Source organism: Zychaea mexicana (genome assembly GCF_025766255.1).
Source record: "Zychaea mexicana strain RSA 1403 chromosome Unknown BDB00scaffold_18, whole genome shotgun sequence".
In the NCBI taxonomy this organism is placed as follows: Eukaryota; Fungi; Mucoromycota; class Mucoromycetes; order Mucorales; family Lichtheimiaceae; genus Zychaea; species Zychaea mexicana.
In genome coordinates this window covers 383,816-399,487 of record NW_026516681.1, presented here as the reverse complement: position 1 = coordinate 399,487, position 15,672 = coordinate 383,816, and the positions used below count along the sequence as shown (strand labels likewise).

General features: G+C 45.6%; 6 protein-coding genes across 6 annotated transcripts; 3 read left to right on the top strand and 3 right to left on the bottom strand.

The window, feature by feature from the left end:
- Nucleotides 1-1,906, bottom strand: BDB00DRAFT_812229 (3-isopropylmalate dehydrogenase). Its single transcript, XM_053122685.1, has 3 exons — nucleotides 1,315-1,906; nucleotides 878-1,186; nucleotides 1-754 (listed from the first exon to the last, which is right to left on the bottom strand). The coding sequence occupies exons 1-3, from the start codon at nucleotides 1,484-1,486 to the stop codon at nucleotides 111-113; spliced, it is 1,125 nt and encodes a 374-aa protein (XP_052982135.1). The 5' UTR covers nucleotides 1,487-1,906; the 3' UTR covers nucleotides 1-110.
- A 6-nt stretch (nucleotides 1,907-1,912) lies between these two features.
- BDB00DRAFT_972489 (ketol-acid reductoisomerase) lies at nucleotides 1,913-3,795 on the bottom strand. Its single transcript, XM_053129871.1, has 4 exons — nucleotides 3,632-3,795; nucleotides 3,073-3,511; nucleotides 2,674-2,955; nucleotides 1,913-2,572 (listed from the first exon to the last, which is right to left on the bottom strand). Exons 1-4 carry the CDS (start codon nucleotides 3,767-3,769, stop codon nucleotides 2,220-2,222), a joined length of 1,212 nt encoding a protein of 403 aa, XP_052982134.1. The 5' UTR covers nucleotides 3,770-3,795; the 3' UTR covers nucleotides 1,913-2,219.
- A 1,608-nt stretch (nucleotides 3,796-5,403) lies between these two features.
- Nucleotides 5,404-7,305, top strand: BDB00DRAFT_759548 (acetolactate synthase; the record flags this gene model as incomplete). The annotated part of the gene is made up of 2 exons (XM_053119132.1): nucleotides 5,404-5,609; nucleotides 5,712-7,305. The coding sequence occupies 2 exons, from the start codon at nucleotides 5,404-5,406 to the stop codon at nucleotides 7,303-7,305; spliced, it is 1,800 nt and encodes a 599-aa protein (XP_052982133.1).
- A 457-nt stretch (nucleotides 7,306-7,762) lies between these two features.
- Nucleotides 7,763-9,883, top strand: BDB00DRAFT_812220 (putative PEP8-vacuolar protein sorting/targeting protein). Its single transcript, XM_053122684.1, has 10 exons — nucleotides 7,763-7,866; nucleotides 7,985-8,128; nucleotides 8,235-8,307; nucleotides 8,429-8,585; nucleotides 8,656-8,820; nucleotides 8,909-9,015; nucleotides 9,090-9,158; nucleotides 9,247-9,306; nucleotides 9,397-9,504; nucleotides 9,623-9,883. The coding sequence occupies exons 1-10, from the start codon at nucleotides 7,855-7,857 to the stop codon at nucleotides 9,667-9,669; spliced, it is 942 nt and encodes a 313-aa protein (XP_052982132.1). The 5' UTR covers nucleotides 7,763-7,854; the 3' UTR covers nucleotides 9,670-9,883.
- Nucleotides 9,884-11,316: 1,433 nt separating this feature from the next.
- BDB00DRAFT_870088 (uncharacterized protein) lies at nucleotides 11,317-12,603 on the top strand (the record flags this gene model as incomplete). Its single annotated transcript, XM_053126667.1, has 2 exons — nucleotides 11,317-11,905; nucleotides 11,981-12,603. 2 exons carry the CDS (start codon nucleotides 11,317-11,319, stop codon nucleotides 12,601-12,603), a joined length of 1,212 nt encoding a protein of 403 aa, XP_052982131.1.
- Nucleotides 12,604-13,171: 568 nt separating this feature from the next.
- On the bottom strand, nucleotides 13,172-14,796 carry BDB00DRAFT_196604 (rac protein). Its single transcript, XM_053116431.1, has 4 exons — nucleotides 14,725-14,796; nucleotides 14,368-14,439; nucleotides 14,029-14,209; nucleotides 13,172-13,807 (listed from the first exon to the last, which is right to left on the bottom strand). Exons 1-4 carry the CDS (start codon nucleotides 14,757-14,759, stop codon nucleotides 13,517-13,519), a joined length of 579 nt encoding a protein of 192 aa, XP_052982130.1. The 5' UTR covers nucleotides 14,760-14,796; the 3' UTR covers nucleotides 13,172-13,516.
- Between the last annotated feature and the right edge of the window lie 876 nt (nucleotides 14,797-15,672).

Genomic DNA, 15,672 nt, shown 5'->3' with positions numbered 1-15,672 from the left:
CCTCCATATCAACATTCAACACAATGAAACCCAATCAACGTAACACGTACAAAAAGCAAGTAGAATTTTCATATTTAAAAATAATTATGTACAAAAAATCAGATTTCCATCTAGTTCAAAGCATCCAAAACACCACCCAGTACTTCAGTGATCTTTTCACCGATCTGCGTGGTCGACTGTTCACCGCCCAAGTCACGCGAGCGAAGACCGTTATCCAAGACTTGGCGAACAGCATCCTCAACAGCCTTTGCCTCCTGCTCAAAGCCAAGGGAGTAACGGAGCATCATGGCAACACTCAAGATGGTAGCGATGGGGTTAGCAATGTTCTGACCGGCAATATCAGGAGCAGAGCCGTGAATAGGCTCGTATAAACCAACACATTTGCTCTTGCCATCGGGCAAACCGTTCAACGAAGCCGAAGGCAACAGACCGAGCGAGCCGACAATGACGGAAGCTTCGTCGGAAAGGATATCACCAAACATGTTTTCAGTCAAGACGACGCCGTTGAGCTTCTTGGGGTTCTGGACCATGGCCATGGCGGCAGAGTCGACCAAGTGATGTTCGTATTGAAGTTGTGGGAATTCCTTGTCGAGAGTCTCGGTCACGACGTTGCGCCAGAGACGCGACGTGGCCAGCACGTTAGCCTTATCGATCGAGTGAATTTTGCCGACGGGGTTCTGCTTCAATGCCAACAAGGCAGCAAGACGCGTGACGCGGACAATTTCTTCACGGGAGTAAGGAAGGGTATCATAGGCTAGATCACATGGAAAGCGCATACACATTATGAGTTTTTCCTTCCATCTTTCCTGCTCCTGGTTCCTGTACTCCATTTTCCGTTCAAATTTACTCTTTCTTCTCCCTCCAATTGATAATTTACCTTTGCCATCCTCGCCAGCTTCCTTGCGGTCACCAAAGTAAATACCACCCACCAATTCACGGACAAAGACAAATTCGACACCCTTGACCACGTGGTCCTTGAGGGGTGACAGACTTGTCAAGCTGTCAGAAGCAAACACGACAGGTCGAAGGTTGGCATACAAATCAAGCGACTTGCGCAGCTTCAACAAGCCTTGTTCAGGGCGTGGTCCGCTACCAATCTGTGCACCGGGAAGGCCACCAACAGCACCCAACAGGATGGCGTCGGCACCCTTGCAGGCTTCCAAAGCGGAATCAGGCAAAGGCTCACCTTTAATTGCGGGATTCCACCAAAAAAAAGTAACTTGGTATAAGTACACTTATGCAAAGACATAATTCCTCTGTTTTTCCTCCCTTCACAGAGTTCTTTTCTAAGTCGTCACAGATATATAAAGTTACCTGTCTTTTCAAGAGCGGCCAAACCAATGAGTTCATTCTTGAATTCAAACTCGACATCTAAGGCCTGAGCACGACGTTCAGCGACCTTTTGCAAAACCTTGACGGCCTCGCCAACGACTTCAGGGCCGACACCGTCACCAGGAAGGCATACAATGGAGATTTTCTTGACCATATTGTGTATAAGAGTTGTGTGGAAAGGGTTGGGGGGAGGAGTGGAAAAGTTTAAGAGAAGAAGAGAGAGCTAAAACCTGTCAGTGGGTTGCTCGCAATAGCCGTGGGTATGAATCACCTTTCGTAACCTGCTTATGCGTGATTTGATTGGCTGTTGCATTATCCATCCGCTTGGTGATGGAGTGGCCGCCCATGTCACTGTTCTATCTTTCGCTGCCATGGTGACGCTGCCATGGTGACGGAAACAAAGTGGATACAATGACAGTTTGGTTGCTAGGTCAACCACGTCATGTAGCTTTCCTAGTAAAGAGGAGCTTGTCCGATTCAGTATAATGATGGAATATGGATTATAGATTTTGATGGACGGATCAAACATACTACATGTTCGGAAATGAAATGCATGAGATTTTGGATAAGATCAACTCATCTTATTGGGTTGAGCGGCTTTAATAATCATGTAAGCCTAACTTTTTTTAAGCGAATTAAAAACGAAGGTAACATTTTTTATACATAAGAAGATGTTGATGCAAAAAGAACAAGTTTGCTAGTGTGATAGCGACAGAGAGTAAATATGAAGGGAATTCTTTTGGATAAGAAAAAAGAAAGCAAAAGGGAACTTTTGTTAGTTATACAATGTGTATGGAAAAACGAGGAGATTATGGATAAAGGGAGAAAAAAAGAGATGTGCGTTTTGTGTAAGTGTGTGTGTGTGTGTGCAATGGCAATGATCTCCTTTAGTCCTTGCCAACGTTCTCGGGTCTAAGCTGGCGGACAGTCTTGCCGGCGCGCCAGATCTCAGACTCGCGGATCTCTGCCAATTCTTCCTCAAGACGCTCACGGTAGTCGGGCTGCGAGTTGCGGTCGAGCGAGCGAGCGGTTTCCGAGCCATTCTTGACGGATTCGTAGAGCTGCTCAAAGACGGGCTTGGAGGCGTCGTGGAAGGGGCGCCACCAGTCAAGAGCACCACGCTGGGCAGTGGTGGAGCAGTTGGCGTACATCCAGTCCATACCACGCTCACCGATCAAGGGGTAAAGGGACTGGGTGGCTTCTTCGACGGTTTCGTTGAAGGCTTCAGAGGGAGAGTGGCCTATAATAGATTGCACAAACCATCCCGGTTAATATATGCACTTGTTCCCCGATAAGCACCACTAGTCCCGACTCTGAAATATTTGATAAAAAAAAACCTACCATTGGCACGCAAGACTTCGTACTGAGCCTGGAAGAGACCCTGAATGGCACCCATTAAGACACCACGCTCACCGAACAAGTCAGAGTAAACTTCCTTCTCAAAGGTGGTCTCGTACATGTAGCCAGAGCCGATTCCGATACCAAGGGCGATAGTGCGGTCACGGGCGTTGCCAGAGGCATCCTGGTAGACGGCGAAGGACGAGTTGATACCACGGCCCTCCTGGAATAGACGGCGGACAGTGAAACCGGAACCCTTCGGGGCGACCAAGATCACATCAACATCTATAATTCGATAATTTTTAGTTTTCTGGCCGCCAACCCTCGAAATAATTACACCACCATCTATCTTCCCTGGGCGTAACACACACTATTGGCTGTAATGACAATCATTTTCTTTACCTTTGGGGGCAACAATGTCGGTCTGATCGCGGTAGATGATAGAGAAACCGTGCGAGAAGTACAAGGTCTTGCCGGGAGTGAGGAGAGGCTTCATCTGGGGCCAGATGTCCTTCTGGAAGGCATCGGACAAGAGGTTCATGACAACGGTACCCTTTTCGACGGCATCCAAGACAGGGAACAAGTTCTTGCCGGGAACCCAGCCTTCCTCAATAGCCTGCTGGTAGGTCTTACCCTCACGCTGACCGATGATGACGTTGACGCCGTTATCGCGCAAGTTCAAGGCCTGGCCACGACCTTGGGGACCGTAGCCGAGGACGGCAATGGTATCATCCTTGAAGGTTTCCAAGAGCTTTTCCTTGGGGACGTCAGAGCGCTCGTAGACGGTTTCTTCGGTGCCACCAAAGTTCAAGGTCTTGTAGCCACGGATCTGCGAGGCAGCCTGTCAAAAATAAAATAAGAACAATGATGGTTCGAATTACTAAGCTGATAGACAGATGACACGCGCTTTTTTTTTTAAGAAAAATCAAAAGTTTGAAAAATGAAATAGCGTAATCCTTACCGAAACCTTGACAGCAGACTGCTTCAAGTTAGCAGTAGCCAAAGCAGACAAGGGACGAGCAGCAGCAGCAGTGGGACGGATGGTGGCAGCGCGGCGCGAAGCAGCACGCAGGGCAGTAGCAAAGACTCTGGAGGCCATGAGGATTATGGGGGAAAAAGGTTAAGTGAGAAAAAAGAAAAAGAAAAAAAAATGCAAGGAAGATGTGGAGCATTTTTATGAGCATGGGCCGTGACGGGCGTTTCGCGTTTGGGCCCGCCCGGCTGTCCTGTCTGTCTTTCTGTTTTTGGGTGGCATGCGTGCAGTAGGTGTGTCGTGTGCTGCTGCTTGGTGGTTGGCCTGTTCCGACTTTTGCATTTTTCGATTCATCGTGCGCTGTAGCCAATAGGCGCAAACCTCAGATCTTATCAGCCACCCCCCCCTTCCATTCAACCATTTCCCCCCCCCCCAATTGCGTGGGACCAATACGAATGAAAACATCCTACCCACCCACCCTATCCCAACGCACTTTGAATGAGGCGGGCAATGTGTGTGACTCATCTGGTATAGATTTCATATATAGAGCAGACAGACACACTCATATCATACCTCTTGGATCAGTTTCTGCTTGCGGTCAATAAACCTGCAAAGTGTTTATTCAAAGCCACACTCAGAATAAGGAAATATCCCTGAAGATAGAAAAAAAAAAGTTTTTTGATTTTGTTTGTTTTCTGCGATAAGAGCGCGAGACAGAGAGAGGAAGGGTGTGTCAATCTTGCCACTATGTAAGGTGATGTGTGATATGCGATGGGAGATAAAAAAAAAAGCTTATTGTGTGAGCGGTGCCTCAACCTGATTGGTGTGACTCATCCGATGTAAGGGCACATCATCCACTTCACATGCCAACCAAAATGCGATTGACGATGGTGGGCCAACAGAGGACCTTGCCGTAGAAATTAACCACTAACCACAAAATCAAAAGTCAAGGCAGGAGTAGTAGGTATTATTGAGCAAGGCTATTGAAAAATTTTCCTTTAAGACAAGGGCTCCAATATTAGGCCGCCACCGACTGACTCGGTTGGTTTGATTGACTAAACTGAACCAGCTGGACTGGACTGGACTGGACTGGGCTGAACTGGACTGACTCACTCGATGGACAGAGCAGACTTGAGTGGTTAAGACGCCACTGGCTTAAACTTTTTCAAAGGTCCGCCCTTATCCCAAAAGGATTCTGCGTTTAAAATTGGCTCCAGATCTCTTCGCTCCCTCTCTCTCTTTAGATTTTTCTTCCGCTTTGTCAAGCGAACTTTTTTTTTTGTTCCTCCCTCCTCTTTTACTTCCCTCTCTCTTTTCTATTATCCATTAAAGCACAGCAAAATAGTGCCCAGGGGGTTTTTTGTTTTCATCATCATCTTCTTCTTCTTCTTCTTCCTCTTCGTATCCAACATATCCATCCGCTCACAGCAATGATCGCATCAGCAGCATCCAGACTGCCGTCAAGGCAGCTTTTGACCAGATCTACGTTTCTGGCCGGCCCTCGTTCCGTGGCCGCTTGCATGATTCATACCACTCATAAGGCAAAGGGCGCCGCTGCTGCCACTCGGTATGTTCTTCAATCCCTTAGCTCTTGTGGACGGACACACTCTAAGCATAGCTGCTATGCTGTGAACAATCGACTTAACCTCAATGATCTTTGTAGTCCTGCACCCCGTACCGCTGAACGAACGATCGTACAAACCGACAAACCTCATCATAAACCACAGCCTCTCAAGTATCGCAAGCCCGCTGCCGTTGAGATGGACGATTCATTTGTGGGCAAAAGCGGTGGCGAGATCTTCCACGAGATGATGTTGCGACACGACGTCAAGCATGTTTTCGGCTACCCTGGCGGTGCCATTCTCCCTGTCTTTGATGCGATCCACGAGTCCACCTATTTTGACTTTGTTCTTCCACGACACGAGCAAGGTGCTGGACATATGGCCGAAGGTTACGCACGAGCCACGTAAATATCAACATACACTTTTCTTGTTTTGTATAACAGCCGCCCCACGTACACCAGACTTTGTTCATCTCAAAGCTAACAAAAAAAAATTTAATTCTACAGCGGCAAACCTGGCGTCGTGCTTGTGACTTCTGGCCCCGGCGCTACCAATGTCGTGACAGCCATGGCTGACGCCTTAGCCGACGGTACGCCTTTGGTTGTGTTCACTGGCCAAGTCGTTACCACTGCCATTGGAACTGATGCCTTCCAAGAAGCCGATGTAATTGGTATTTCCCGCAGTTGCACCAAGTGGAACGTCATGGTCAAGGATATCGCTGAACTCCCCCGAAGAATCAACGAAGCCTTTGAGATTGCAACCAGCGGCCGTCCTGGCCCCGTTCTTGTCGACTTGCCCAAGGACGTCACTGCCGGTATTCTGCGACGACCCATCCCTACCAACTCCTCCATCCCCACCCGCCCAACTGCCATCCCCAACACCGCCATTGGCGCCTTTACCGAAGAAGTCACTGCTGCCAAACAAGAGCCCTTGCTGCAGCGAGCGGCAGAATTGATCAACATAGCCAAGCGACCTGTCATCTACGCCGGCCAGGGTATCTTGAGCCATCCCGACGGTACCAAGGTCCTGCGCGAACTCGCCGACAATGGCAATATTCCCGTGACGACCACGCTTTGTGGCCTTGGCGCATACGACGAGATGGATCCCAAGTCGCTTCACATGCTTGGTATGCACGGCTCTTGCTACGCCAACTTGGCCATGCAGCACGCTGATTTGATCATTGCTTTGGGCGCTCGTTTTGATGATCGTGTCACCGGCATGGTCAGTGCATTTGCTCCCGAAGCTGTCAAGGCCGCTCGCGAGAACCGTGGTGGTATCTTGCACTTTGAAATCATGCCCAAGAACATCAACAAGGTTGTCGAGGCCACCCATGCTATTGAAGGCGATGTCACTGAAAACCTAAAGAAGATCGTGCCCCATGTCCAGTCCTCAGAGCGCAAAGAATGGTTCGACACGATTGCTGAGTGGAAGAGCAAGTATCCATTCTACTATGACTTGCCTGCCAATGACGATGCTACTCTCAAGCCCCAGCAGCTGATCGAGGAATTGAACAAGCAGACGATGGACAAGAAGGAGGATGTGATTGTGACCACTGGTGTAGGCCAGCATCAGATGTGGACTGCTCAGTTCTACCGCTGGCGCCATCCCCGTACCTTCATCACCTCTGGCGGCCTCGGTACCATGGGCTATGGTCTTCCCAGTGCCATCGGCGCCAAGGTTGCCCAGCCAGACAAGATCGTCGTTGATATCGACGGTGACGCCTCGTTCTCGATGACTGCCATGGAACTGGCCACTGCCGCCGAGTTTAACATTGGTGTCAAGGTTCTCTTGCTCAACAACTCGTTCCAAGGCATGGTCAAGCAGTGGCAAGATCTGTTCTACGAGGAACGATATTCCGGCACTGTCATGAAGAACCCTGACTTTTGCAAGCTCGCCGAGGCCATGGGTGTCAAGGCCATCCGTGTCACCAAGACCTCTGAGATTCCCGAAAAGATGGCCGAGTTCCTTGCCCATGATGGCCCCGTGCTGATGGATGCCGTTGTGTGCAAGCACGAACAGTTGTTCCCCATGGTCCCTGCCGGCAAGGCCCTGGATGATTTCATCGTCCATCCCAAGATCAAGGCTGGTCTTACCCAGTAAGCCCCGTCTAAAAATAATCATTGCGCATTCCAAAAAAAACAGCACTTCTTTTCAAAAAAGCATTCCTTGAAATCAGAAATCGAAAAAAAAATCTAGTCATTTTGCTTGCATACTTCTCCCAATCAATTTCAACCCATAATTATATATCTATGTTTGTCTGCTTTTTTTAATTATCCTTCATCGTTTTTCCTTCTCTTCTTCTACTCTTCATCCTCCACTTATGGCAAATAAAAAGTACAAAGTCCATTTCTTGTATATTCTCAAATTACTGCTCTCTACTTTCTTATACTTAGCACTGTATAGTAGAATAGATAGTCCCCATGATGACTTGGTTGTGTTGTGTTCATGCCACATTGCAGTATGAATCTGAATAGAGAAGCCCGCCAAAACAGTCAAGTGCGATCGCGGAGTACAAATCACCATCGTTTTTGGACTGCGCGCTCTGCATCCAACGAGCCCGTTCCCTTTTCGTCTCTTCCTCTCTCAGCATTCCATCCACAAACTCAATTACACGTACACCCTACAAGCGCACTTAACAAGAAACGAAAAATGTCGATGGCTGTGAGTTTTACTTATCTATTTTATCTCCTCTTGGTCCCCTCCAGTTGTTTCATATCGTACTCTCGAGTTGTCAATGACCTATGACTTACTTCTGTCTATGCAAATGTTGAATATTAAGAGCTTGCTTGGTTTATCCACACCTGCGGATATCGAGATTGGTTTTGCCAAAGAAGATCAGCGAAAGCAAATTGACGTTAAAGTGGACAAAGACCGCCGTGAAACGTACCCAGTATACCTCGATGGAGAAACTGTTAGCGGCAATGTAAGTATTACAACTTTCTTATTTCTGTTAATGGAAGAAAGGGATAGTCTTGCCCATTGGTATATATATTCTAACACATAGTTCCCGGCTCATAATATTGCACTAGGTGAATATTCGTTTGAGAGGTGGAAAGAAACTCGAACATAATGGTATCAAGGTTGAATTCGTGGGAAGCATAGGTAAGATTGAAACATAAAAGTTATAATAACAAACGAACGGATGAAACGAATAGAGAGCGAGAGAATGCATTTTGATATAGATAGTGTGCTTGCTATAACATATACTTTTCACATCTTGCAGAACTATTCTATGACCGGGGTAAACCGCATGAATTCTTGACTCTTTCGCAAGAATTAGCTGCACCAGGCGAACTCCGTCAGAATGCATCGTTTGATTTCGAATTCAAGCGCGTGGAGAAGCAATACGAGTGTTATCACGGCATCAACGTTAAATTAAGGCATGATATTGAGTATATGTTGTGGGCACAAGTAATATGAAATAACAACGAAACGCTTTTTCCCTTACAGATACTTTGTTCGTGTCACTATATCACGTCGCTTACAAGACCTTGATAGCGAAAGGGACATTTGGGTATATTCGTACAGAATGCCAACAGACATCAACAATTCGATCAAGATGGAAGTCGGTATTGAGGACTGCTTACATATTGAATTCGAATACAACAAATCAAAGTACGATGTGTTCTCCACCTTAGCCCCTTCTTCGCACATAGCGAATTGAACGAGTTACTAACATGTTGTTGATGATGATCTGCACTAGATACCATTTGAAGGATGTGATTGTTGGCAAGATATACTTCTTACTTGTGCGTATAAAGATTAAGACAATGGAATTGGCTATTATTCGACGTGAGACGACAGGAGCTGGTATGACCTCCCTTTGCTTTCTCGTATATACTGGTCGTGCTTTTACTGACTACTTCGATCCGTTATTTTTTTAGCGCCCAACCTTTACAACGAAAGCGAGACCGTAACCAAGTTTGAAATCATGGATGGTGCACCTGTTCGAGGTATAAGCAATCGAGGATTTAGATATGAAAAAAAGGTAGGAGAACGGATGGCTAAAGGTATAATTCATTTTCTTTGTGTCTTTTCTAGGTGAGACCATTCCCATTCGTCTATTCTTGGGTGGTTTCGAACTGGCACCTACTTTCCGAGGTATGGATTAAGCATAAAGTCGAATTATTATTTTGTGGGAGAATATGCAGTGACAGGATGACGGCTAAGTAGTTTTATCTGTTTTAATAGACGTCAACAAAAAGTTCTCTACAAGATACTATCTGAACTTGGTGCTGATTGACGAAGAAAACCGCCGTTACTTTAAGCAACAGGAAATTACCATGTTTAGACGCAAGGGTAAGTCATAGTGGAGATTGTGGTGGTGATGGTGGAAGATGACGACATAGGGCGCAATTTTAGAACAGGAAGTGGAAATTCCCAAGATATGCTAACTCGGTATCTTTTTCGAATGTAGTTGACGATGGATATCCACCTGATGATGAACCTCCAATCCCTGCCTAAGTAAAAACAAATATTGAAGAGTGTTTTACATGTCTCTGTATATGTTTGTACAATAACAAGCTCTATTATTCCCGTATATCTTTTTTCTGTGTGTGTGATTTATCGAATTGTGCTATAATGCGGTTCTCCCTTTCTCTTTCTTTCTCCCTCTGTTTAATTAATCTTAATTACGAATGAAAAACTCTGAGTGGGATGGACCCCACCTGTTTGTTACATGAAACACATAGTGATATTAGGTGGTAGAGTTGATATGGACTGTTGCTAAGTGTTCGTTTTAGAGATGGGTTGATGTTTGAGGCATTTCTGACCCATGTGTTTGAATGTATGTTTGTTGCGGCATATGATGAAAGAGCATACATTCTAGGATGATAGTTTGCATTGTTTGGAGCGGATAAAGAAAAAGAGAACGAGTAACTATAGTGAATGATTCGTATATATAGCATGAATAATATGATATACATATACTGGCAGCTCCTAACAGCAACTGGCTGATTTCACACTTACCACAACCATGCACACCGCTGCTATGATTATCTCGTACAAGAAAAGTACATGATAGTATGGAAAATTGCATTTTCTTTTGTTAACCTATTACTGCCACTTACAAGTGTAAGAATCGAAGGCACGGGAATATACTGGTTAATGGAATTAAAGAGTGCAACCGGGACCTATGCAATGCTGTGTACACCATTGATATTGATAAAAAGTCAATCGGCGACAAAATGGAAAATAAGGATTACTTCCCCCCCCTGAGAGCTAAAGTATTACAATCGCATATACGGTTCTATGACTGTATATGGATGTGACAGTGAATACATATCAGCCACCATTGAGGAAGATAATACGTGTTTTGTAATTACTCGAGAGAAAGTACCACAGTCAACTAGGCAGGTTAGCTCGTCCTGTACGACAAGAGTCTGATTATTTTAATGATCAGCATGGATAGATGAAAATGTATTACTCTTTTGCTCTGTATGTGTACAGGTAATAAAACATCAAAGACTTGCAATATATGAGTTTTTGCAACATGATCCTACTGCTTCTTTTTATAGCACATCAATGAAATTATATTCAAGTTGGTTGGCTAGTATCACTTGCTGATAAATATCCCTATCATTAATTTCTGTAATGAAAAGATGGCGTATTGTTCAATAGTATATGTTACACAAATGATTACATACGAAGAAAGAAAATACTCATTGCGTTTAGGTCACATGTCCATATGCAAGATGCAAAGGAGTGTGAAAAAAAAAACCTCACAAACGACAGCCTGAGAGAATGGATTGATAAGTTAGAAAAGAGAGTATCAATATCTTGCTCTTATCGACATGTCGACATGTTCGACAAGAAGCATCGAAATTTAAATTAAGGGAGCCGTATCCAGCTGCAACCAATGAAACAATGAGCGCACCCGAAACGTGGTACCTGAGCGATTGCTTGTACGACCTTACTGGATTGTCCAGAACCCCATTCAACTATTATTTGAGGCAAGTCCTTGTTAATTGTCTCTACTAGCAAGAACAGCGACTAAATAAATAATAATCCTCAATCTCCTCCCTTCTTCTTCCTTTGGTCCTACCTCCTTCCATCGCTATTCTTCCTTTTCTCACTTTTTCCTTTCATTCAGATTTCAAAACACTTGGAGCTATGGGTGTCAAAAACGACTATCGAGTCTCACAAATCGTCGTTCTTTGCAAAGATTGTGGCCAGGATGTCGGTCTTTATCCAGCTCGTCATAAATGCGAGCAAGTAGTCAGGCCTCCGCTTCCGCCTATCAATTTCGACAAAAAAGTAAAGCGCAACATGTCGACCACAGGCGTTTCACGTATTGCTGTCGATGCCAACCAGTGGAAATGCGTCGCCCGATCCAACAGTGCCACCACATTTGATAGACGTAGAAAAGAACAACAACATCAAACAGGCAGTCGTCGTGAATTTATCGATATCAGTAACAGGCTGCCTGCTGAAGATGAAGAAGACGAACAGCAAGGCATCAAAGATCAAGATGGCTCATCTCTCTATTATGATCGGTTTGCTGCCAATCTCCCACAAAAAAACCCGAAGCGCTTTTGGGATAAAGTGCGCGATGGCATGATGGACCATGGCCATGGCAATAACCAGCTACCATGGACGGCACCCAAGGGCAACAATGAGAATAGCTCAAGCAAATTATGGAACAAATTGATGGATTCAGTCCAGCATAAGCTGCATGATGATGACGGTGATGTCGGAGCAGGTAATTAAAGCAGTAGAGAAAGATGCGTAGAACCAATGAAGACAGAGGGGATAGTAACCCAGAAGGCCTTCATAGAATCCGACGCCAGTGACTGGGAAGGGGAGTCACATGTGTCGCGTGTTCTCAGAGAATACTATGAAAAGAAACGGGCACCTTTGCCGCATTATCTTACGTCGAGAGAGGATGATAGTGGTCTGCGTCGTCATCAAAACATAAACAATCAATACGACTCCGTGGCACTAGCAACGGGGACTGTAAGAAAGAAACCGTCGTTGTTGGAGCAACGGCCATCGCACCGACGATACCAGAAGCTCTGGGAGCAGCAGGAAGTGCCCTCTCAGCGAGAGCTGGAGCGCGAGGCATTGCGCCAAGTGCCACGAGAGGATCCACCGGTGCTTCGATCACAAAGTATGCGGAATCCCCATCATTCTCATCGCCGTCGGGATAATACTCCGGGGCCGCAGCCACAGGCACGTCGTCATTATGATCAAGTGGCAGCAGTAGCAGAAGGACGACGACAGTACCCCCAGCATGGAGACGATGGCCGCCAAGACAGCGACAGCAACAATGACGACGTGCTGAGCACCATCTATGGAGACTACTACCTGTCAGAAAGTGTCACGCGCTCCAAGAGTGAGCGAAGGCCATCGCCACGTAGAATGCAAGATACGCCTACGATGGTTGGGGGTTACTTTTGAAATAAAGGCGCATTACTGGGTCAGGGCAGGCTTCCCAACCCCCATTCTTCTTCTTTCTTCCCATTCCTCCTTGTTTTCCTCTTCATTCTGCACAAACGATAGACATCCACGGCTCTTTTTTTCTCTCTCTCCTTTGCAGCATTCATACCACAGCACAATTCAACGAACGCGCGTGCGAGGAGATCCAATATGCACGCATTGATCATGCGACTACTGATCCACATGAACCTCTATCCACCGCTGGCAATGACATATGCAGATCAGTACCATCCGCCTTCACGGCAACATCATCTAGATCGAAGCAATTCTGGTCGACAAGGAGAAACTCATCCGCCTTGGACTCGGAATTTGACGATTCCACAACACGTCTCTCTGCCAGCTGCATAACAATCATTAAGGGAGCAGGAGGCACATGAAAACAAAAAAAAACACGCACGCATTTGTTGTTGTACTGTGCTGCTGCATGATCACAAAAGGCATGACTTGCTGCCACTTGTGTATACCACAGCTAAATTTTTTGAGGTTGTAACAAATAACAATATATAGCTATAAAGAGAAAAAAGAAAAAAAAAAGCGATAGAAATGAAGAAGTAGAGAGAGAGAGAGAGAGAGAGAGAAAGAAAGGAAGAAGAGTACTATAAGTGAGTTGGAGAGAAAGAGAGAGAGCGTGTGTTCGTGTGTGTGTGTGTGTGACAGTGAAATATAGAGAGGAAGAGAGACAGAGAAGACAGTAAAGAGGTATTAGTGGCTAGATTGCTTGCGAGTGAATTGTGCTTTTTTTTTCTTATTTTTTGCTGTTGTCTTAGGGAGGAATTTTTCTTTTTTTTAAAAAAAAAAAAGACTAAAGGAAGAAGATCAAGAAGGGGGTGGGGGTGGGAGGATTACTAGTAGAGTGTAAGCGCAAAAGAAATGTCTACAAGATCAAGCAGCCTTTCTTCTTCTTTGGTCGGGCCGGTGGAGACAGCACGGCGCGGATGCCTTCGTCAAACACGTTCTTGAGTCCCTTTTGCGTGAGTGCCGAGCATTCCAAATATTTCGCTGCTCCAATATCCTTCGACATCTGAACGGCCTGCGAGTAGCTGATGGGAGCCATGCGCTTTTCACGGAGACGGTCGATGGTCTGCTTATCCTCACGCAGATCAAGTTTCGTGCCGACAAGAATGATCGGTGTGTTGGGCGCATGATGGCTGATTTCAGGGTACCACTGGATGGGGGAGAGGAGAGATTACAGACTGTCAGTCAGCAAAACCCGTCTTTTACATCACCTCTCGAACAACACGCTCCATTCTGTGCTGTCCTCCTCATGCTCTTGAGAGGGTTTATTTGTTCGCCATCTATCTATAACACACACACACACACACACACACACACACACACACACACTTGTCTTCTCCTTTTCCTCGGATCCCCCGTGGTATACGGTACCTTTGTGCGAATATTTTCAAACGAAGGAGGGCTCACGAGCGAGAAGCAGGCGAGGAACACGTCGGTCTGTGGATACGACAGTGGACGAAGACGATCATAATCTTCTTGACCAGCAGTATCCCATAAGCCCAAGTTGATAGGCTTGCCATCGACCATTACGTTGGCTGAATAATTATCGAAGCTAAACAGTATAAGAAGGGGGGGTTTTAGTGTGAGAACCTCTACTAGATACTACTACTGCTACCACTACTGCTACTGCTACTGCTACTGCTATCGCTACAACTATTACTACTACTGCTATTACTTGAATCGCATATGAAGGTGTAAAATACTACTTACACAGTGGGGATATATTCGCCAGGAAAAGCATTCGTGGTATACGAAATAAGTAGACAGGTTTTACCAACGGCACTATATATCAGAATGTCATTTGTATAAACAATGGTTTGGACATTAGTTGATCTCTCGAGATGATGATGAGCGGGACCCCTGATGAGGTTTTATAACATGGTGGAGGAGGGCGAAATACAAATGTATTTTAAAAAATGGCGCGTGTGTTTCGGGCAGAGCACAAGAGGAAAAATAGAAACAAATGACTGCTTCCTCTTGTTGGCAAAGTAGAGGGAGAGAAAGAGAGAGAGAGATAAAAGTGAACGTCGCCCAACTGGATTGCAAGAGTGGAAATGTTAAGCTTACCCATCGCCAACGACGACACATTTGATGGACTGCATGGTGGTATTATTCGAATAAAAAAGGGGAAAAGGGAAAAGGAAGACCGGCGGCAATCAAATATAATATAAGCTTCACAGAAATCTGTACCACAACACACACGAAAGACCTTTTTTTTTACAACGCCGATCTTGTTTTCGCTTGCGCTGCATCATCAATCATTTAGTGTGATTCTGTCTCTTTGTCTCTCTCTTTCATCCTGCACTCTATTCCCATGTCATGTATCGTAGATGTACCCCGCTTTCAGCTTCAATGCGCTCGTACTTGACTATGTAGTACGGGTATGTGAAATCCTATGGGTAGTGGATAATAACGAGGCGATAAGCTGCAACAAATGACGAGTAGATGTCTTGTGCAAATAATCATCATTAACTCCTCACTCCCCTTTTCTTCCCCGCTTTCGGGGCACTGTTGTCCTTTCTATGTTGTTGTTTTTTGTGTGTTCGATTTCCCAGCTTCATTGTCTTGCAGCTCGCGTTGTTTACGTCGATCTGCAGATTGATCCCCCGGTGGGTCTCTTTTTTACTCGTTTTTATCTCATCATTTTTAGAGTTCTTTTGATCTGAAAAGAGCAAGCCTACAATACCCAACCTCCACCCCTTTTTGTTGCATTTTACCGGGGACAAAGACCAAACTCTGGTATCAAACATACAATCGGTAAACCAACACTACTTGCTCTCACAGCATGGATACAGGGCTCTAAAGCTTTACTTACCTCTCTTGTCATTATATACCGCTAATAGTTTTTTTTTCCTACGACTAATGTTAACGCTGTCTACCATCGCTGTCACTATTTCTATGGTGTCTCCCGCATAGCTATGTCGTAAAAGAACTTAGCCAGAAGAATTGTTGTGCTTCTCCGCTCAGGACCAACGTGCTGATGTTCGTCAGTGTGCGTTGCGGGGATCAGTTACC

Bases quoted from the DNA above. Each gene is read 5' to 3' on its own strand.
- BDB00DRAFT_812229 (XM_053122685.1), bottom strand. From the start codon at position 1,486: ATGGTCAAGAAAATCTCCATTGTATGCCTTCCTGGTGACGGTGTCGGC. The intron at 1,187-1,314 runs GTAACTTTATAT...CCGCAATTAAAG, and splicing joins GGCCGCTCTTGAAAAGACAG to GTGAGCCTTTGCCTGATTCC. The intron at 755-877 runs GTAAATTATCAA...CATGTGATCTAG, and splicing joins AGCTGGCGAGGATGGCAAAG to CCTATGATACCCTTCCTTAC.
- BDB00DRAFT_972489 (XM_053129871.1), bottom strand. From the start codon at position 3,769: ATGGCCTCCAGAGTCTTTGCTACTGCCCTGCGTGCTGCTTCGCGCCGC. The intron at 3,512-3,631 runs GTAAGGATTACG...TATTTTTGACAG, and splicing joins AGTCTGCTGTCAAGGTTTCG to GCTGCCTCGCAGATCCGTGG. The intron at 2,573-2,673 runs GTAGGTTTTTTT...AATCTATTATAG, and splicing joins CGAAGTCTTGCGTGCCAATG to GCCACTCTCCCTCTGAAGCC.
- BDB00DRAFT_812220 (XM_053122684.1), top strand. The intron at 8,821-8,908 runs GTACGATGTGTT...GATCTGCACTAG, and splicing joins TTCGAATACAACAAATCAAA to ATACCATTTGAAGGATGTGA. The intron at 9,016-9,089 runs GTATGACCTCCC...TTATTTTTTTAG, and splicing joins ACGTGAGACGACAGGAGCTG to CGCCCAACCTTTACAACGAA.
- BDB00DRAFT_196604 (XM_053116431.1), bottom strand. From the start codon at position 14,759: ATGCAGTCCATCAAATGTGTCGTCGTTGGCGATGG. The intron at 14,440-14,724 runs GTAAGCTTAACA...TCTGATATATAG, and splicing joins TGTGTCGTCGTTGGCGATGG to TGCCGTTGGTAAAACCTGTC. The intron at 14,210-14,367 runs GTAAGTAGTATT...TATACTGTTTAG, and splicing joins GGCGAATATATCCCCACTGT to CTTCGATAATTATTCAGCCA.